Source organism: Astatotilapia calliptera, chromosome 4, assembly GCF_964374335.1.
Source record: "Astatotilapia calliptera chromosome 4, fAstCal68.1, whole genome shotgun sequence".
NCBI classification, from domain to species: Eukaryota; Metazoa; Chordata; class Actinopteri; order Cichliformes; family Cichlidae; genus Astatotilapia; species Astatotilapia calliptera.
The window spans coordinates 1,330,966-1,352,500 of record NC_137425.1 but is presented as its reverse complement, the minus strand read 5'-3'; the positions used below and the strand labels follow the sequence as shown (position 1 = coordinate 1,352,500).

Genomic DNA, 21,535 nt, shown 5'->3' with positions numbered 1-21,535 from the left:
TAATGGAGTGGGCCAACAGTAAATATTCACATTATAACAGCAGCTGGTGTTTTTATCCTGTCAGGAAGCTTTTACAACCAGGACTATGATCTGAATGCTTTTGCTTTTCCTAGATCAGCTCTGTATTACATACACTTTCACTTCTTACACGACATGTGGGAAGCAGTATGAAAATGTCTGGAGCCCACCCAGCGTCACAGAGCTCCATTGCTCCAGCCCCCCCACAGCCACATAACCTGGGACCTACAAGTAGCCACAGCACAGTGGGGGAGGGGGGGGGGGGGGGTAAGACCACCAGAAGGAGAGAGCCAGAAAACAACCAGGTCAGTAGGGACCCCACCGTGGGTGGTGGTCTGCAATGACAACGTCCTGGAGCAGCACCACCACAGAGACTGGACATGCAGAGCAGTCCTGGGGCTCATCTGCACACTGAGTCAAACACCAGCATCCACTCAATTACAGCAGCGTGTTAATGACACACTCGCCGTCCCAGAGGAGGCACGTTTAGACTCAAACCTCAGAGAGCTGCTGATGAATGAACGGCTCGGACGTGCCGGAGCACAACTCTTTCCTTCAAACTGTTCGTGTAAGAACAGCTTAATTATAGCCAGCCTGCAGGCTTTAAACACACACTGGTGAGTGCCAAACCAACGGGGCCGGGTGGCATTAATCACGAGGCAGCTGAGATTACTCGAGTATGTGCTCACTTTAACAAAAACATCACACTGTGTGCTGACTTAAACTGAGCTCAAGCTAATCGTTTTTATTGCAAGAACAAGATCATGAGGTCAAAGTTCAAATTGAATCCAGCACAGAAGCAGCATTACATCGCTCTGCAAACATCTGCACCGACAGCACGCTAACACGAAGCTAACACTGAGCTAGCTGAGAACCAAAGTGACTATCGAGCTGAGCATGCAGACTCCAGCCCAGCAGCCAGAGCCTGAACAGTGACGAGCAGCCTTTACTTTCCTCCGGCTGCTCTTCATCTTTCATTAACACTGAAGCACAGATTGTGCAGCCTCAGGTTTTATAGTTAACTGGTAATTATGAGAAACACCTTTCAGCTCATTTTATACACTAACAAGGAAATAATGTAACTAGTTACTCTCACGGCAGTGTAGTGACGTAATGTCCTGCATTACTTTTAAGTAATGTGATGTGTAATAGATTACTTTTTTGCGAAATAATCCCATAAATGATGCAGCCTGGCAGTGCTAAACAGCAGGGTTTTATTAGTATTTACCAGTGAAACATTATCCATGTTTTACTGGTGACAGGACATGCAGGCCTGTTACTGGTTGTCCTGCCTGTTACATCTAATGTAACTGTAAGCCTAACTGGCTTAAAAGCTCCCTTTAAAGCCATTTTATCTCAGAACTGTTTATTTCAGCTAAAAATGCTCTGACAGACAGAAGCCGTCGATCTTCTGTCCGGTCTTTCCAGTATTGTTTTCCCAGTAAAGTGGTTCAGGGTGGAGCGTGGTGTGTGTTCCTCTTCCTATCCCAACCTCAAACAAGAAGGAGGCTCAGGACTCGGCACATATTGTTCGGGGGGGATATGAGCTCAGCTCCACGCCCGTTCCTCTTTTCCTCGCTGACAAAAACCTCCTTCAATCTGGACAGTCGCAGCACCAGGACCTCCTCCCTCGTACACCACCTCCTCCAGCCTGCTACATGTGACCAGGCATTCCTGTGTGGCCGATCAAGCCTCCACTTACATGAACTGACATTCACAGTTTAGGCCACAGAGATCACTTTATTCTTATACTTGTGATTGATCAATGAGGTGACAAAAACAAATATGAGAACACTGAATGAGGGTTTAATGTCTGAATGAAGTCTTGAGGGGTTGGGGGTCGGGTCAGCGGGCGTGGCAGCCTTCCTTTAGTGCTCTAATGTGATTTCCATGAGTTTAGGAGGAATGACCAGTGGATGATTAACAGTGAGGTGAATGAATGTTACATTTTAAGGCTAATGGTAAATGGCCTGTATTTGTACAGCGCTTTACTCGTCCCTAAGCTTTACACAACCTGTTATCCACCCATTCACCCACACATTCACCCACACATTCACCCACACATTCACCCACACATTCACACACTGGTGATGGCAGCTACATTGTAGCCACCCTGGGGCGCACTGACAGAGGCGAGGCTGCCGGACACTGGCGCCACCGGGTCCTCTGACCACCACACCAGTAGGCGACGGGTGAAGTGTCTTGCCCAAGGACACAACGACCGAGACTGTCAGAGCCGGGACTCGAGCCGGCAACCTTCCGATTACAAGGCGAACGCCCAACTCTTCAGCCACGATCGCCGATAATGAATTATTTAAAGAAGTTTTGTAAACCTTAGCTCTCTGAGCTTCTGACGTCCTGTATGTGAGGGGAAGTGTATGAGTGTCACAGAGCTGAATTACCAGCCTCTGAAACGATGTGTAACATCTGTACATCCTGTATCATAAGCACCAGCCTGCTGAGATGGCAGATATTTAATGTTCAAAGGATTATTATCCAAACCCTGAAACTGAAAGCTGAAGACAGCTAACGGTCTGATGACCAGCTAATCCAGGAGAAGGAAACAGCTGTGACCTGAGAAGCCTGAACCTGAACCACAGCAGAGGTGAGAAAGCCTAATCAACGTAAAGGTGTGACTGCGCTTCATCCTCTTCTCTCTGCAGGAGCGAGCATCTGCTGGCAGCGCAGCGAGGCCTCGCCGGTCTCCCTCGCCTCCCTCTCTTTGGCTGAAGACTTCAGGAAACGCTCCGTGTGCGGCTGGTTTTCACCAGAGTCAAATTCCAGCCTCAGCGAGCAGATCGAAGGTACTGCCGTGGGCTTTGCATACCAGCGCCATGACATCAGCGTCTCTATTCTCCCCTCTGCATTCAAACGCTGCTCTGCTACACGGACAATAGCTGGCACAGATACAACACAGGGGCTGAGGGGGCGGGTGGGAGTGGGTGCTGGAGAAGCAGAAAACTGAGTAAAACTTGGAGCTCGTAATTCGCAGCTGTGAGCGGGACTTCACGCTGGGCCGGCGGCCTCAAACCGCACTCATCTCTGAGCCTTTTATCGCCGTTAAAGTGTCAGAGCGAGCAGATCTGGACAGACGTGCACAGGCCAGGAAAATAAAGCCTCGTTTTTTAGCATCTCACCACAATCCTGACCTAAATTAGAGTGCAGTGAATTCCTCTCGTGCTCAGTGGTGGGAACGGTTCCTCAAACAAAGTCAGAGGCAGATCAGAACTCATAAGTCAGACGCAGGACAGTCTCGCTAACAGCACAGAATGAGAGTCGGACCAACACTGTGAACTTTTCCCTCTGAGAAGGTTTGCTGCCAGAGGCCCGGCTCAAAGCAAGCTACAGATCACAGCTGGCTTCAGGTGGAAGCTCCTCAGCACCGATCTGCCATTTCACCAGGAACGTTGTTAGCACCGGTAGGGTCCTCGGGATCTACTCACTTCAAAATCATCCTTCTTTATTTTATACAATCAGAAAAAAAGCATTCTAGCTCCTCCCCTTTAAGCCAGCTTTCTTCTGATTGGCTGCCCCTTGTACACGGAGGGTTTGAACGTCATATCTCTGCCTGGGCTGATCATATAAGATTCATCTGTCTGACCTCTTAACGTCTAAGAGCAGAAAACAACCTGTGGATCTGTGTATTTATCACCCCTCTGACCTCACCGACACCCTCCACTGTAGCAGCAGCCAGGGGGCGGAGCTAAAGCAGCCAGGCTGTTTATGTTTGTTTTAGAGCGCTGAAAATGATCTTCAGGAAATCCTTCAGGAACAAGGACATGTGGAAACAACGACGCAGACACCAACACTCGTTTCCTGAGCTGGGCTCTTCATCACCCAGGTTACGGTAATCTTAACAGCTGAAGAAGTCCAGCCGACTTTAACTCCAGCACTTGAAACTCACTCCATGGCTGGTTCTTGTCAGCAGGCTTCCAGAAGTCAGCCAATCTTTAAAAAGAGGAAGTCCTTATAGGTTATATTGCCCTTGGGTAGGTCAGGTCTTTCACTCAAATTTTAATTCGAAGGCTAGAGGAGTGGCCATTCTCATTAATAAGAAAGTTCAATTCACTTTGACCAATGTTGTCGCTGATAGGAACGGTAGATACATCATTGTTGCTGGTACCCTAATGCAGAAAAAGGTTTTGTTGGTAAATGTATATGCCCCGAATTTTGATGATGCTGGATTCGCTAATAGATTGCTGAGTAACATCCCCTTTCTGAATACACATTTGCTTATCCTTGGTGGTGATCTGAATTGTGTTTTTGATCCAATTTTGGATCGATCTAGTCCTCGTAATTTGACTCAATCATCTATGTCTAAAACATTCTCAGATTTTATGAAACAGAATGATCTTGTTGATCCATGGAGATTTCGCAACCCTTCAATCAAAAAATTTTCATTCTTCTCTCAGGTCCACCAGTCTTATTCCAGGATTGATTATTTTTTCATCGACAGAACTCTTAATTCATGTGTTAATTCTTCCGACTATTCTGGTATTGTAATATCTGATCATTCTCCTCTGCTATTGGATGTTCATCTTTCTACCCATAAACGTAGCCCTCCACTTTGGAGATTTAACTCTCTCCTTCTGGCGGATAAAGAATTTTGTGAATTTATTTCAGGCTCTATTGAGGAGTTCTTGTCCTTCAATCAGGATGATTCTGTCTCATATTCTCTGCTATGGGAGACTCTTAAATGCTACCTGAGAGGTCAAGTTATTTCTTACTCTGTCCGTGCTAATAAAAAGATTAATGCCAGGCTTAAAGAACTTATAGCTGCAATTAGTAACCTTGATCAAAGTTATACACTGAACCCTTCTCCAGAATTACTGAAGCAGCGCCTTGATTTGCAAGCAGAATTTGATCTTATGTCAACCAAAGAGGCTGAGCACTTATTACTACGCAGTCGTGGCTCATATTACGAATATGGTGACAAGGCTAGTCGCTTGTTGGCACATCAGTTACGACGTCAGGCCTCCTCGCGTGTGATCCCCATTATTAAACACTCTGATGACAATATTACTACAGATCCCTTGGAAATTAATTCTACCTTTAAAACATTTTACTCTTTGTTGTACAGGTCCGAATTTCCCACGGATAAAGCTAAAATGAATGCATTTCTTCATAATCTTTCAAACCCTGTTATTGGTGCTAATGATGCGGGGCAATTGGACTCCCCGTTATCTGTTGAAGAAGTATTAAAAGCTATTACAGCTATGCAGTCTAATAAAGCCCCGGGCCCGGATGGGTTTCCAATTGAATTCTATAAAACATTTATTGGTAAATTGGCACCATTGCTTTTGTCTGTGTTTAACGAATCCTTGGAAACCGGTTCATTACCACCTACTCTCACACAAGCAACCATAGCGCTCCTTCTCAAAAATGACAAGGACCCAACCTCCTGTGGTTCCTACAGGCCATTATCTCTGCTTAATGCCGATGCAAAGGTATTGGCTAAAGTAATTTCATCTCGCCTTGAGGATGTGCTTCCTCGAATTATATCTGAAGAGCAGAATGGCTTTATAAAGGGACGGCAATTGTTTTTTAATACCCGTACACTCTTTAATGTTATTTACTCAAAGCGTCTATCTGAACTTCCTGAACTTGTGATTTCTTTAGATGCTGAAAAGGCGTTCGATAGGGTGGAGTGGGAGTACTTGTTTGCAGTTTTAGAGAAATTTGGTTTTGGTGATAAATTTATTTCCTGGATTCGGCTTCTTTATTCGTCCCCTAAAGCCAGTGTTCATACTAATGATGTTTACTCTGATTATTTTGCGCTGGGTCGTGGTTGTCGTCAAGGTTGCCCTTTGTCTCCCTTACTCTTTGCCATTGCCATCGAGCCTCTGTCTATTACATTGCGATCTTCTTCTGTATTCAGGGGAATCATCCGTAATGGAATTACACATAAAGTATCGTTGTATGCGGATGACTTGTTATTATATATGACTGACCCGGCATGCTCCATCCCTGCTGTTTTAAGTATTCTGGAGAACTTCAGTTCGTTTTCAGGTTATAAATTGAATTTGGGGAAAAGTGAGTGTTTTCCTGTTAATACGGCAGCACGTCAACTTCAACAGTCCGATCTACCCTTTCGTCTCAGTCCGTCTGGGTTTAAGTACTTAGGGATTAACGTGACTCGCTCTCTAGCTGGCCTTAAATCAGCAAATTTGTCTCCTCTTATATCTAGGGTCACATCTGATATTCAAAGATGGGGTAATCTCCCCCTTTCTTTAATCGGTAAGATTAACGTTGTTAAAATGAACATCTTACCAAAATTTTTATTTTTATTTCAGTCAATTCCCTTATTTTTGCCGAAACATTTTTTTGTTTCACTGGACAAGATTATTGGTTCTTTCGTTTGGGGAGGGAAGCCACCTAGGGTCTCTAAAACTTTGCTGCAGCGATGCAGATTTAGTGGAGGACTTGCATTACCTAATTTTTTAGTCTATTACTGGGCCGCTCACATCCATAAACTTTGCTACTGGCTAAAATCTTCTGGTTCCTCGTGGTGTAAATTGGAGCTATCATCATGTAAGGGCTCTTCTTTACCGGCTTTGCTCTATTCCTCTTTACCCGTGAGACCCTCTCTGTACACTGATAATCAGGTGGTTCTTAACACACTCAAAATCTGGTTTCAGTTTAGACGTCACTTTAATTTTGTAATGCCGTCTTCCTCGGGTCCTCTTAGCGACAACCATTTGTTTCCCCCTTCACTTTTGGACTCGACATTTTCAGTGTGGTGTGACAAGGGTATAAAACAGTTCAAACATTTATATGTGGATGGTGTTTTCGATAGTTTTCCCAACTTGTCTTCTCGTTACAATCTCCCTGTTACCCATTTGTTTCGCTATTTTCAAATTCGAAATTTTGTTGCTAAGTGTTTCCCAAATTTCCCCTCTTTGCCTCCAGAACAGCAGTGGGAAACTACGTTATCATTTATTCCTCATCACAGAGGAACCATTTCGAAACTCTATGATGCTATTCTGTCTTTTAGTAACCACTCTAATGTTAAGCTTAAGCGTACATGGGAAGAAGAACTGGGATTTCGAATACATGAGGAGTCTTGGGCACAGGCTATAGCGAGAGTACGATCTTCCACCTCCTGTGCTCGTCTTGGACTTATTCAATTTAAGGTCATACACAGGGTGCATTTCTCTAAGTCTAGACTTTCTGAATTGTATCCAGAAGTGGAAAATAAATGTGATAAATGCCATGGTTCTCCTTGTCACCTTAGCCACATGTTTTTTCTGTGCCCTGAGCTACAAGGTTTCTGGACAAGGTATTTTGCTATTATGTCAACTGTTCTTGGGGTAACTCTTCATCCTTGTCCTTTGATTGCTGTATTTGGGATTCCTGCTCGCTCACTTACACTTGATTCCACACAAAGGGATATTATAGCCTTCACATCCCTATTAGCGAGACGTCTAATATTGTTGCATTGGAAGTCTGTTAAGTGTCCTACTATTTCCCGGTGGCTTAAAGATGTCATGTTTTTTTTAAAACTTGAAAAAATTAAATATACGTTGAGAGGTTGCACAGCCAAATTTTTTCACAAGTGGCAACCCTTTATCTCTTATTTTGCTAGTCTAGAGGTATTGCCTGTTTAAATCTACTTTTGTTACTGTTATATTCCTCTAATATGTTTGATGGTTGTGTTGATCTGTGTGGGACTGGGGGGGGGGGCGTTGTGTTTTGTTTTTTTGTTTTTTTTTTGTTTTTCTTTTCATATATATATATATATATGTGTGTGTTAATTAGGAAAATTAAGAAAGGTTGATTGTATTTCGGTAACTGCAAGTACTGTTTTCTTTTTTCAATAAAAATATTTTCAAAAAAAAAAAAAAGAGGAAGTCCTTAAAGGGGGAGGAGCCAAAACAGCTCGTGTTTAAACACAGGATGAACTTAAAGGCTGCACAAAGGCCAAGGATAAGATAAAGAAGGATTATTTTGAACTGTGACTCGTGCAAAGCTGCTGCACCACAGCCCCAAAAAAGGCAGTTGTTAATGAGCAGACTGGAGCCACAGATGCACAAAAGATTTAGTAAGATAATAATAAAAGAAGACACTAAATACCATTTCATGACTCCTGATGGAGGCGGAGCAGCGGGACTGAGGAGGCCACCTTCAAAAATGTAGGTGTTTATCCCACTCACTCGCTTTAAAATTGCAAAATAAGGCACTGACCCTCAGAAGATGTGCCCTTCTGAGTGGCCTAGTTTTACGCTTTTAATTAGGAGGAAATTCATACGCTTGCTGTGTTTTCAGACATCTCACAGGGCTGCTGTGGAAACCTGCACGCAAACCCGTCTAAAAACAAAAGCTGTGACATCATGCAAAGGATCCACCACGGTGTTTCACGTCACGTGATGCAGACACACGATGTTGGCTGATTCACAAAGTGCATTCTGGGTAAACTTTAAGGCTTATGGGACAGGTGGCCGCTCAAAACAGGTGAGAGCAGTGTTTGTGTTGTTGTGCTTTGCCCCTCACACCCTGCAGAAACACAGCGACCTCGAAGAGCCTCCGTGACGTCTTTACAGCACTGAAGCTGAGAGGACAAGGAACACTTGGAAACGTGCGTGCCATCCTTCAGCGACCCCTGAGCTGCACGGACATAAAGAAAAGAATCGAGCTTGAAACTCACAAAAGAGGAAAGCGGCCGAGCAGAGAGCGCAGTGCAGAACATCTGTTACGTAACAGCAAATAAAGAAAAGCTCCAGCAGCCTGCAGCCCGCTGCGCAGGACGTAGCCTCAGACCAAATTCATTATGGTCTCGTTTCCATTTCAAAGCCTCTATAAAAAGTGAAGACAGAACCATTACAGCTTCCTGCCCCGCTGCTGTGAGCGCGCTCAGAGGCGGGTTATTTTGGAAGACACCGGTCTCATTACTGTGGAGAAGGTGTTTATGCAAAAAGCAAGGAGCCGAGTTACAGCCTTTCACTCAGGAAACGAGTCGCGGCTGCTCTGGTGGGCCGACGGAGGAGACACCCGCTGATTAAAAGATGCTCTCTGGACTGAGTGGCGAATGTCTGTAACTGACCAACCACAAGGCAGCAAAGAAACTCACTTATAGGCCTTAGATATCAATCACATCAGTGTTTACTGATATGATCATGTCTTTATCTTTAGATGGGACGCAGCACATGTATGAACAGCTGTGGTGTTCCGCAGGGCTCCGTTTCAGGTCCTCTAATATTCTGTATTTACATTCTTCCAGACAAATGATTCAGCATCACAATATCTGTTTTCATCAGCACACGGACGACTCACCGATCAGCTGACTGTTGATTCTGTTTAATCAGCTTTTAATTCAGTTATTACATTTTTTAAATTTACTTTGCAACAGTTACAGCTTTTAATAAGCAGGAGATACAGAGCGAAGCCAGATATTCAAATTATTATCTTTAAGTATGCAGATCTATTTCATGTCCGACCTAAAGCACTGTGAGACAGGCTGGCAGGGTTCAGCTCCTGGTTCTGGACTGGATTCAGGTGTGGATCAGCCATTTCATCAGGTGACGCGTTTCCAGGTTTTGGACTCTGTCCTTTGGTGAAGCACGTCTATGTTGCCCAAGTGCTCTGAGTGCAATGCAGATTTGTGGATTCTGAAACGGCCGCCACAAAATCGCTGGTCAAGTTGACGATTTCCAGCAGAAATGACCAGCAGGCTCCGGGAAACGTCCCGGTGGGCAGGATTTCCCCACCCCACCAGCTGCCTCCTGTTTCTCAGTTATGTTGACTTCTACTCTGAGCAAGGCCTTCAGTTTAAAGAAAAATAAAACCTTAGTAAGGCTTCTCCATGTTTCTTCCCATTAGGACTAAAACCCCTGACAGCCAGGGGTCCTGAGGGGCCCCTCGGCCCCAAACACAGGAGCTTTGTTCCTGCGCTTCTTTTCAGAGGTACGATCGGCAAACAACAGCAGCTCAAACACAGAGCAAGAATTTCACGCACTGTCTGAAAGCTTTTAACACTTCCCCTCAAATCGCTGTGGAGCAGAGTGAAAAATTCCCGCTCATTAACCCTTCACTTTAAAAGTCTGGTGTTCGTTCGAGCGCCTGGCTGCACAAACAGCCCGCTGTATGTGCCAACCTCCGCCTCAGAGCAGCGAGCAAAGGAAAGCTGGATCAGCGCGACCGTGTGAAGCCCTGAAATGCTTCCCGCTTCAAACGACCCGCAACTCATTTATTCCCACCCGTCAGCAGGAAAAGCGAGGATCATCGTGACTGCGAGACCTGGGTGTCTCTGAGGTTTACAGGCGTTAACGGCAGTGAGAATCCGGTCCGACCTGACGCTTCCTGCTCAGGCTCGACGCCTTTGGGTCAATTTTTGCCAAATTTATAGAAACAAACAACAAACGTGCGTCTGTGAGGTTAGGAGACGACATAAAGGCTTCATGGCTCAGAGACACCGTAATGAGATGTGATGGACATCGTCTGAACTCGACGTTGGTGCAGCTCCAGCTGAGCTGTGCACCAGAGAGAGAAAGGGATTTTTGGAGAGAGCTCTTTCCTGTTTAGATCCTTCCTCCTCTCTCATTCAAGTTTTCGTCGTCTTCCATCAGTCTGTTCCTGCCTCCAGCTCCTCCACACATCAGCGCAGACGGGAGAAAGTTGATGAGGTGCTTTTAAAAAGCTCTGAAACTCCCGATAAAGACCAGAACCGGCGCGAGAAAGCAGAAGGAGACGTCTTTAAAGGAGGAAACTGAAGGAGCAGCAGCGTGAAAGTAGTCCAGAAGAGGACGGGAGACCTGCCAGCAGCGATCAGCGTGATTGGCTGAGCTGAGTTTGAACCCAAACCCCTGAATAAAACACGAAGCAGGCAGCATGTGGGCGCTGACGAGCCCCCGCGCTCCCTGTCCCAGCAGAGCCTCCGACACGCCGCTCGCCATTGTGTTTCCGACGGCTTTACGCGACATCAGGTTCAGTCAGAAGAACACTGATGCTGTGAGACGAGGTCTTCCTGTGTTCAAAGGTCTAAAATCCTCTCAGACTCAGGACGAAGAATTGAAACATCAGATTTCATCAGCAGCACAAAATGAGAAAGTGAAAGTTCTTTAAGATGAGAGCTGTGATCTCTGTGGGGGAAAGTTACAGGCGCTCAGCAGGAAATGTAGAAGAAGATAAAAAGTCTGCGTGGAGCACGAGTGCAGGGAAGATAAGATGAAAAAATCCACCTGCTGCACCGATGTGACCTCACAGCAGCGAGCTGCTCAGTCTTTCTGCACGCACACCTGACCACGTGAACACCACAGCCCGGCACGCTACACGCTTCTGTACGAAACACGCTTTACCCGGACCCGACACCCGAGAGCGCTCCGCTCTAACCCGGCCTTCTTCTGGAGCCAAACGCTCTCTGGGCCGTTCACAGGTCTCAGGACCTGTATCAGGGGAACCGGGATTTTCCCAGAAGGAAAAGCTCCACTGCAGCGTTGCATTGTATGCTTCCCGATGACTAATTTCACATTATTTACAAAGAGCCATTAAGCTGCCACACAGCCTCGCAGAGACCATGACTCACGTCTGCTTTTATAACTGAGACGAAACCCCCTGAGTCACTGAGAGGGACTCTGGCTTTTCCTCTGCTCCGTCACAAAGCACAGACGGGGCGATGCTCCCGATCGTTTACTGGGTCGACTCCAAACATAAGAAACGGTGAACGCTGCCGCTCTGCAGCAGCTTCAGATCAGCTTTCTTTCCATTTTTACAGTTAATACAAAGGGAACTTTCCCCACAGTGAATAATGCTGTGAAATGATCCAACAGCTGCTGCGTCCAAAACCTGCAGAAACACCAAACTAACGATGGACCTGCGACGCACAAAGCCTGAGCTGAGTTTATGGGATTAGTCTTGGTCTAATCTGAGCAACAGAGCAGTGCAGAGTCAGCGTGCTGACTGTAAACATCAGAGCTCTGAGAAGCAGGTTCTTCAGCATCAGATAAACAGAGCCCCCCCCCCCAACCAGCAGTATAAATCCTCTTAATCCTGGCCGGCCACCATCTGGGAGCTCCTTGTGATTTGGGTGATAACGGTCGGGGGCGACATCAGAGCGCCAGATGTCAGGAGGACGAGTCCGGGTCACTTGAAAATCAGACGAATGCGAAAAACGGAGGCGAGTGGACATCTGACCTCTGACCTCTGTGAGACAGCAGTTTAAGGAGCGGTGGCGTGATGTGCTCAGGTGATGGATCGGGCGCGCCGAGGTGAGAACAATTGGTGGGGGTCATGTGACAGAGCGCGGGAATTCCCTGAGGGAGCTGGGGAACCGCCCCTCAGAGACGCTACATGATTACCTGTTACTGTGAAATGACGCGACACTGTGATTGTGGCGGCAAACAACACCAAACACACACAGCTGACACGAACACAGCACTGGTTTGAGCCACGCGCCTCCTTTAACTCACACACTAAACAAATGTTTGACTTCTTTGGAACATCCTGTCTTATGGCGATGCTCATCCACCCCTGCACTCTTATTCTGAAAGTTCACTTGCTGCTAACCAGTTACCCTTCCTGTCTCCTGTCTCTCGACCACTAGGCTCATCACGCACACACACACTTGTGATTACAGTCTGAGTTCTTCTGAGAGTAAGAACACGAAGTGAAAGCTTCAGGTTTTTATCTGAAACACGGCTGAAATATTCACAAAGGTTTTTGATATAAGAGGCCAAACGTAGCAGCAGATTACGTCTCGCATATTCAAGTTGTGCTCCATAAAGTTTTGTCTGTGTGGATTTGAGTAACCCGTCTCCATCGAAGCTCAGCGCTGTGCTCTGCAGGGCTGACATCATGGACCAGATCCAAATCAACGTGTTTACAAACAAACATTTCTGTTGTATCCAAGATTTGCGACGCCGTTCTCTCTCGTGCTCCCAACATCAATTTCGGGGACAGACGTGTGCAAAAGCCTGCAGATGCTCCACACTGTGAAGGCAGCACAGTTTACACGTTTGTGGAGACTAAGTGAACGTGTGCTACGGCCCACAGCGCACACGTTTGTGCGATGCACTGCGGATCCTTAGGTCAAGTCATTTCGTTCAGTTTGTCAGCGAAGCCAGTGTTGAGGAGCGTCTGATGAGAGAAAGCCGAACCCACGGCAGGTATCTGGGTCAGCTCTGGTTTCACACTTTCCACTGACATGAAAACACTTAAACCCCAAAAACCCGACGCAAGAGAACAGACGCAAAAGTGCTTCCTCCACATCTGAGCTGCTGTTAGAGGAAACGCCGGCATCACCGTCCGGAGACTTTCAGTCTGTGTGACAGCAGCAGGAGCCTCTCCGAGCCCTGTGACGACCCTGCACAGTCGGCAGCTTTATGACACAAGCCGATGCCGTGATTCAGTTTCTTTACGTTTGTTACTGAGAAAGGCCACCAGTAGAGCAGCGCGATATGGGCAAAAATATTTATCACGATATATATTTGAAAATTTGCAAAAACGATATAATTGACGATATAACTGATGCGAGACAAAATACAACTCCACAACTTTACTAGTGCAAAAAAACATCCATTTATTTCACTTAAACAAGCAGCTGTTTTTATGTGCATTAAAGCTTTATAAATGTGCTGACATATCCTGAGTTAACCATGTATAATATCCACTGAAGTTAAAAAGAGGAGCTTTGCAACATTAAACTGCAGTGTGCCAAATAAAAAAGTCAAATATGTATTTTTCGGACCATAAGGTGCACGGGATTATAAGGCACGTTAAGCAAAACAAAGCAGTCAGATAAATCAAACTTTATTAAACTCATTCTTCTTGCTTCCTCCTCTTCTGTACCATTGATTCATTAATGTTGAATTCTCTGGCAGCTGCTCTATTCCCATGTTGTTGCAGTATATTAATGACTAACCTCGTGTTGTGGATGGATTATCTCAGTTGTTCTGACTGAAGTTTGGTCCGTTTACAGCATCCTGCCATGCGATTGCATTTATCTCTAAATATCAGGAACCTTAACGTTAACTTTTATAAGTGGAAAAGTGTTAGTGTTCGTCCTCCAGCTTCACTGTTTATGTTATGCTAACATAGCTGTGTTGCTAGCGATCACGTAGCACATCATTATATACCAGCTAGCCCAACTTCAGTAACCCTACAAACGTCACTGCTGTTTAGTTTTCTGCCTTCATTCATGTTGGAAGTGATAGCAGAGCTGTACGTTTGAATGCTTCAGAAATCTCTCAGTCAGAACATGCTACATCATGCTTGGGTAACAAGCGAAACTAGCGAGCGAGCTAACTTCCTGCTAACTTCTAACTCCGTTAAATGTAATGAATTCTGTTTTCATGGATGCCTGGATGTTAAACTTCATAGTTACACCTGGTAAAGCAGCAACGCTGATCATTTTATTAAAGATGAAAGAATTTAGACAGTTTAACTCTCAGTGATGCTGCAGTGGCCGTTTGACTTTAGGACCTGAAGTAAACTGAGTTTAGGACCCAGATTACTCCCAGATTTACGAGCACCTTAGTCCAACAAGTACGGCAATAACGACGGCCGCTTGCATGTTCTACAAAAAATCTGCTTTGTTGTGTATCTGACAGACGAAAGCTAAACCTGAAGTTGCAGCATTTTTACAAACCAGTTCTGGTTCATCTGTTTCACTCAACGATCCGCTTTCTCCTTCTCATTCTCCGTCGCCGCCATGCTTTTCGGCCGTTAGTTAGCGTATGAAAACAAAGGCACTGCGCATGCCCATATTCTATCGCCGTATTTCATTTTCTTATCATTGCCTAACACTGTAGCGGTATTACCGTGAACGGTATAATATGGCCGAGCCGTAGCCACGAGTGCAGAGAAAAAAGCATTCCCACGTTCATCTAAAGTGTGTAACAAAATCAGAACGCCATAAACTCTGATTTTAGTCACAGCAGGACAGAAACATGTTTAAACACGTCCCATGTTAACAGAAACAGGAGCTCTTTGACTTTGATGGTGCGACGGGTCGATGTTGGGATGCGTCTGACCTTAGATCAGTTTTACCTCGCCCCACTTACACGAGCAGCTCAGACATTTGATTCGTTTTCTGAGTGTCTGTTTTGAATAATCGGCTCCGGCGTACTTACTGTTCCTGTTGGTCTTCAGCTTGGACAGCAGCTTCTGGGTGGACAGCAGGTCTCCACTCTTCACCGCCTGCAGGAGGTCCTGCTCCTTCCCCATGCTCCCTCCTCCTCCTCCTCCTTAAAATCCAACCAGCTTCACAGTAAATCCCGCTGCCTCCTCAGGGCCTCATGCTGAGCACCGGAGACGTGCACCTGCCTCAGGTGAGACCTCCACTTCCTCCCTGTGACGCTCAGCTGACAGCCAGGAAGCAAAGTGAAGATAAAAACTCCTCGGTGAGGTTTCCTCTGAGCACCAGGAGAGATAAAAGGAGAGAAAGATCTCTGCAGCTTAGTTTCCCGCTCTCTTTATTTCAGGCAGTTGTTATTTCCAGGGTCGGCGGGGGGTGGGGGCTGTGTGGAAGCCTGAAACGAGAAAAACAGATCAGTTCATGCCTCAGAGGCGTCGCACAGGAAGCAGTGTGAAAACTCTGACAGCTGCACGACCGATCGATCTGAGCTCAGGCTACAGCGCTGCAGCTCTCAGGCCAAACACAGCACAGGTGCGCTCACGAGGGCGCCAGCATCAGGAGCGAGATGCTGGGAAGACCTGGTGACATCACCACACACTGCAGCGCTGCACCACTAACATGTGAACACACCTATCACTTTTACTGTGAACACACATTACACTGTTTATTAAGTGCACAAGGAAAACTTTGTCCCCGCTGTCCTTGATGTCCCCTCATTGATTGGTCAGACTGAGGGACAGTGCAGTCCATCATTATTGAGCTCGGACCCGGGGACGATGCTGGGGGTTACGGCTGTTTCACTGGTTTTTGTTGGTGGGCGGTCCCTGCGGTGCTCCTGAGCCTGTGCAGTGATTTGCTTTAACGCTGCTGCGGCCTCAGGGCATGAACACCATCAACACTACCCTGGCTGCGCGCGCACGTTCCTCCTCACATCATAAAGCGCACATGATGGAATCACTCACACTTTTGCAAAGAAACAGACCTCAGCCACTCCTGCAAACATCTGTTGTGAAACCAGAGCACGAGGACAACCTGCTTCTTCTTCTTCGCCACATCCAATCAGCTCCTCGTATCGCAGCATCCTCTCCTCTGAGGTCCTCCTTTTCCCTCCTCTGCACACGCTCAGACCGTCTCAGCCTCCCTGACTCTGAGCTGCCCCTCTGATGGCCTCATTTATGACCCTGTCCCTGCTGTCCAACATCTTCAGCTCGGCCTCCTCCGTCTCCAAACCATCTTTAAACCTTCTTTCCCCTCTTGCTCCTCCCCTTCTGTCCCTCCTCTCCACCTGCCTGCACCCTCCTCCGATGGCTGACCCCTGGTGTTTGAGCTCACCCAGGACCTCTGCTCCCTCCGTGTTCACCTTTCACCTGTCTCTCCCTCTCATTTGCACACATGTATTCTGTCATATGTCAGAAATAAACATTTCCTGAATCTTTTGCATCTGCAGCGCCGTGTCGTACAGCGGGACTTACCTGTCCAGGTAAGCTGCGAGCTCGGGCTGAGTGAGAGTTTAACCTGCTGCCACATGAGAGCTCGGTTTAATTACAGCTCAGCAAACACACACACACACAGACACACACACACACACAGACACACACACACACACACACACACACACACACACACACAGACACACACACACACACACACACACACACACACACACACACACACGCACACACACACACACAGACACACACACACACACACACACAGACACACACACACACACACACACACACACACACACACACAGACACACACACACACAGACACACACACACACACACACACACACACACAGACACACACACAGACACAGACACACACACACACACACACACACACTCGCCGGCTGCCTCTGCTGTGTAAACACACCAAACTCATTTTTCACAAAGTCACCTGACTGCGAGTGTGTGACGAGTGGGCCGGCTCGCTGCTCCCCTCTGGGCACTCACTGTGGACGTGACTTCATCTGAGCTCTACTTAAACTCTTCCAGGCCAGTGGCCTCGCAGCCTCAGACACACGGGGGGAGGAGGAGGAGGAGGCTGGCAGAGCGGGTCGGTCCCCGGCTCTGCCTGAAACACCAGCCTGGCCTCACAAACTCTGTTGCCACATAAACAGAAAGAGTGTTTTGGGGAGTGTTTGCAGCCAGTCCCGACACACCACTGAGCTCCCTGCTCCCCTCTTACATAACCAGGCTGCCACAGAGGAGCACAGGGCCTAAGCAGAGCTGTCATTCCCATTTACACCCATCACGTCCCCCCTTTGCGTTTGCTATCCTCGCTGCACTCATGACAAGAGCAACAACGCACATAAATTTCTCTGAGACACTGCGGGGACTCCACGGTGGAGCTAAATAAATCATTTTATTACTGCAAACACGAATCACTTGACAGTTATTAGTCTGAAGTCAAGCTGCGCTGCTGCAGGATCGACTGCTCGGAGCATTTAACACGCAGACTCCATTTAAAAGTGCTCTTTCTATAAAAGCATCATCATAAAGTACGCGGAACATATTCATGAGACGTCCCCTGATGTTCAACTCAGACACGAACATATTATCAACACTGCTCTGTAAGGTTTCACAAACTCACGATTTAGTAATAAAGCGAGCCCCGTTGTCCACATCTATCACCGACTTTGGAGCATTAAAGAGATCCCTGCTGATGTAAACACGAGCCGAACTGGAGACCAGTGTCCACACATTAGAAAGTTTCTATTAATATAACATTAACTCGGCAGATTAGCAATAAACTCGTGTAAATGTCCACAGCGTGACGGGGACTCGACGTGTGGCGAGGAGCTGGCATGTAAACACACCGCCGACCTTTGTACCCGACTTACCTAACGGGTCACTTTTACCGCATTTACAGCTTTAAAAGAAACATCGTTTCACGATAAGTGGACTCGAGACTTACCGCCTCTTCAGTAAACACGCAGAAACTTTTTAATCCCCGACATTTAACGGACACGGCGTCGGTGTTCAGGAAGATTCCAAAGTAGCGTTTATCCGCGCATTAGTATTCCAGGAAAATCCCGTTTCCGTTTTTATAAACTTCCAAGAGCGTCAGATGAAAGTTTCACCCCCACGCAGGAAAACCCCCCCACAAGACTTTCATCCAGATTTCGGACTTTGGTACTTCACACGGCCCTCCGGCTGCCGTCGCTCATCTTGTCTTCCCTCCTCTCCCTGAATGCCACATTCTCTCCGCTGGATTCTCCCGAATCTCTCGACGGTGTCAAGTTTCCGTAAACGCAGCGCCAAACTTCCGCACAAGATTTTCAAAATAAACCTGAAAATGGTTTTAAATTGTTAAATTATAATTTTAGGGTTTTGTTTTTTTTTTAGCTTTTTTTTTTACATTTTGAATTATTGATGAGGTTTTGTGTATTTTCAGGTAGTTCAGGTAAAAAAAAAGTTTACCTATCTAAGATCTTTTTTTATATTTATTTCTAGTTTTAGCTGCTTTGAGGTGGTAATTTCCCAATTTTGGGTATTATTATTATTATTATTAGTAGTAGTAGTAGTAGAATCATTATTAGTATTATTATACATTTTTAAATAGTTTTACTACTACTACTTTATTTATTGTTATGCAGAGCAAGAGTGATAATAGAAATCTGTAAGACTCATATTCTATTTTATTTCTCAGAGCTGTTCCACTTCATTTAAGCTATTTAACCTGTTTCGGCAGCTGATTCATGAGTTCACTCAGTCAAAGCCTGTATGGAATTTTGTGTATTTTCGGGTTCAGACTAAAAATTATTGAGTAATTAAATGTAGGCCTGTATTTGTCACAATCCCAACATTTCCTAACAGAAACGTTTATAACAGGACAAATTTTAATTTCAATGATCTGATTAAACTGCTGCCAGAACTGTCTTTCCAAGCCAAATGTTCAGCTTCCAGCTGATTCTTTGTGTTATTTCATAGGTATTCAGAGTTCAGACAAAAACAATCAATCTGAATACGTTCAAGAAAGTTATGTGAGGGATTATTCTGTTTTTTATGCTTTCCCATTAAAGATTAGCTAATGATAAAATTCTCAGCAGGTACATTTTTAAGCTTTAATATTCCTTATTGCAGCTGTAATATTAGACTTGGCTGCAGATTCATTATTGTGTTCAAAGTCCTGGACAAACACAGATTGACCCACAGAAAAGAAAAATATTACATATAAAGCTTGACTCTTTTATTTTGAAAACCAAAGTCATCTTTTTCCTGTTGGGTTCTGCCTCTGCTTCGGTACACTGAGGAAAACTTGAGACCCTCCTAGCGTTACTCCTCACTTCACAGAAACAGTGAAGGATTTAAGTCAAAGCCGTGTTTTGTGTTTGATCGTGTTATGAACTTCATCATCACTCCGTTACACAGTCCAGCATTTATTCTTCACTTTCATCTTTCCTTCACCCGCTCCACGTTTATATCTGACACTTAAATAGGAGGAGCTAAACAAGGCTGAAAATATTTATATAACTAATTAGAAAAAAAGTAAAATAGAAAAATGAAGCACCAAAAGCTGCAGTTCCTCTGACGCCCAGCAGAGGCAGCAGTGAGTCAGTTCCCATAGACTCCCATGTCAAAAGTTTACAGCAGAAACAAACACGTTATCCTCTGTAGATAATTAAAAATGATGACGTATTTATAACTCACCTGTTTAAATTGTATCAAAGTTTGTGTTTTTAGGGGCGTGGCCTCTATGACTGGCAGGTGGATGGCGGCACAGGCGGATGTAGCTGCCAGCTGTTTGCTAGCTTTACCTGAACTGGACCACTGGACCAGGAGTAGCAGCCTTTTGGAGCAACTTTAATGATCTGACCAATAATATGGCTCTTTGAGGTTACTATAGTAATGCATAGTGCAGTATGGCAGAAACCAACGTTCGCCTTCTTTATAGTTTTCCTCTGTGTGACAGAAATATTCTGTGTCTGCAGGAACCTGCAGTTCAGATGATTTCTGTAATCTCATAAAGGCATCAGCGTTTTTGTAAAGAGGAAAGATAAGATAAAGTTTTCTTAGTCCCATATGTGGGAAATTATTTTGTCGCAGCAGAAAATGGACAGTACAAGTTAAGTGCATCAAAAATTAAGACAAAAGCAATGGAATAGGATCAGATAAAATAGAATAAAATAGGACAGGTGAGACGAGATGAGAAATCATGGATCCTCCTTAATTTTTCATAATTTTCTTCTCTAAATATATTCTGGAGCAAAACAAAGAAAAACCTGAATGTGAAAGTTTTTGTTTCTCTTTAGGAAACACTAAAGCATAAAACAGTGAGAAGGTTTTAGGTCCCCACAAAAACCAGACCAGGAGCAGAGCCGCTTCTGCACCTCCCTCAGCTGTCTGCGCTCCTCTGGTACAGCATGATGATCCTCTGACGATAGCTCCTCCCACAGCTGGCCCTCCATCGGCGGGTCGTGGTTGGCGTAGAAGTTCAGAGGCCTCCAGACAGAGTCGTAGTAATGATCGGAGAATGAGGCATAGTTCCTTCCTTGTGAGGAAACCGAAGGCAGAAACCTGCAGGACAAACAGGAAGTCCCCCAGGTTTCAGTCTTTGACACCTGATGTGGGTTTGAACTTTTTAAAATAAGGTGCAGCATTCTTGAGGACGAGGAGGTAATGATCCCTAAACCCACTGAAACGATTTATGGACGTTTATTGAACATCAACGTGAAAGATGATTACATCATCAGAGAGTGGAAGTCCCACATCAGCATCAGAGCACCGGTGCTCAGCATGTACGTCTCACGAACCCTGACATCAGCCAGCCGAGGCGACGACAGGAAACTGAGAAAGAAGCGGAGATGTTATTTTAACCCGAGCGTCCCACCGGCCCGATTTCAGATGATTGATAATTCATCACAGGTGGTGCTTTACTTGTGTGTCACGTAGGAGATGAAGCCTGGGTGGAGGAACCTGAAGTTTTCAGCTGCTTGGTGGCCAAAATGCTCCCAGGGTCTGCAGGAAACAGCAGATCTGGTTTAGTGACAGCAGCACAACAAAAACTCAGTGAGAGCATCAGCTCTGCTCAGCACGGCCAGCATGAGCCAACGTCGCCACCTGCAGGTGACACACCGTCATGACAACTCCTTCACTCCACAGGAATGACATCAGGAACATGTCTGATCACATCGTCACATCATCAGTGTGTCGCTGAGCCATGTGAACGCAAAGAGATGAAACTTTATTTTGAAGAGCCGAGCACAAGCACGACTGAAAAAAGTAATAAAATGACTGTTTCTGTTCCTCTGTCTGTAATCTGGACCGAAAACACCTGAAGCTTCACGGACCTGCAGAAGGACCCAGACCGGTCTTGTTGGTATACATGCATCAGTCTAATAAACTTAAACCTACACCATCCTCCCTGTTCTGCTATTCTAAACAGTACCTGGAAGCAGACTGCTTGGTCGAGTTAACCTCCTGAACTATCTACAACACATGG

General features: G+C 45.7%; 1 protein-coding gene and 1 long non-coding RNA gene across 6 annotated transcripts in view; both read right to left on the bottom strand.

Moving 5' to 3' along the window:
• Positions 1-18,466, bottom strand: part of caskin2b (CASK interacting protein 2b) — a 59,227-nt gene extending 40,761 nt beyond the window's left edge. For 2 of the 5 annotated variants that reach the window (XM_026163869.2, XM_080300037.1), the window contains exons 1-2: positions 18,008-18,466; positions 15,081-15,479 (exon numbers count right to left, since the gene is read on the bottom strand). In XM_026163869.2, the coding sequence (XP_026019654.2) occupies positions 15,081-15,174 (94 nt within the window). In that variant the 5' untranslated portion in view covers positions 15,175-15,479; positions 18,008-18,466. Of the gene's footprint in view, positions 1-15,080; positions 15,480-16,987; positions 17,193-18,007 lie in introns of all 5 variants that reach the window. The other 3 variants (XM_026163871.2, XM_026163873.2, XM_026163870.2) reach the window with 2 other exon arrangements.
• A 2,266-nt stretch (positions 18,467-20,732) lies between these two features.
• LOC145428207 (uncharacterized) lies at positions 20,733-21,212 on the bottom strand. Its single transcript, XR_013908437.1, has 2 exons — positions 20,971-21,212; positions 20,733-20,880 (listed from the first exon to the last, which is right to left on the bottom strand). It is a non-coding gene; the product is annotated as an uncharacterized LOC145428207 (long non-coding RNA).
• Positions 21,213-21,535: the final 323 nt, after the last annotated feature.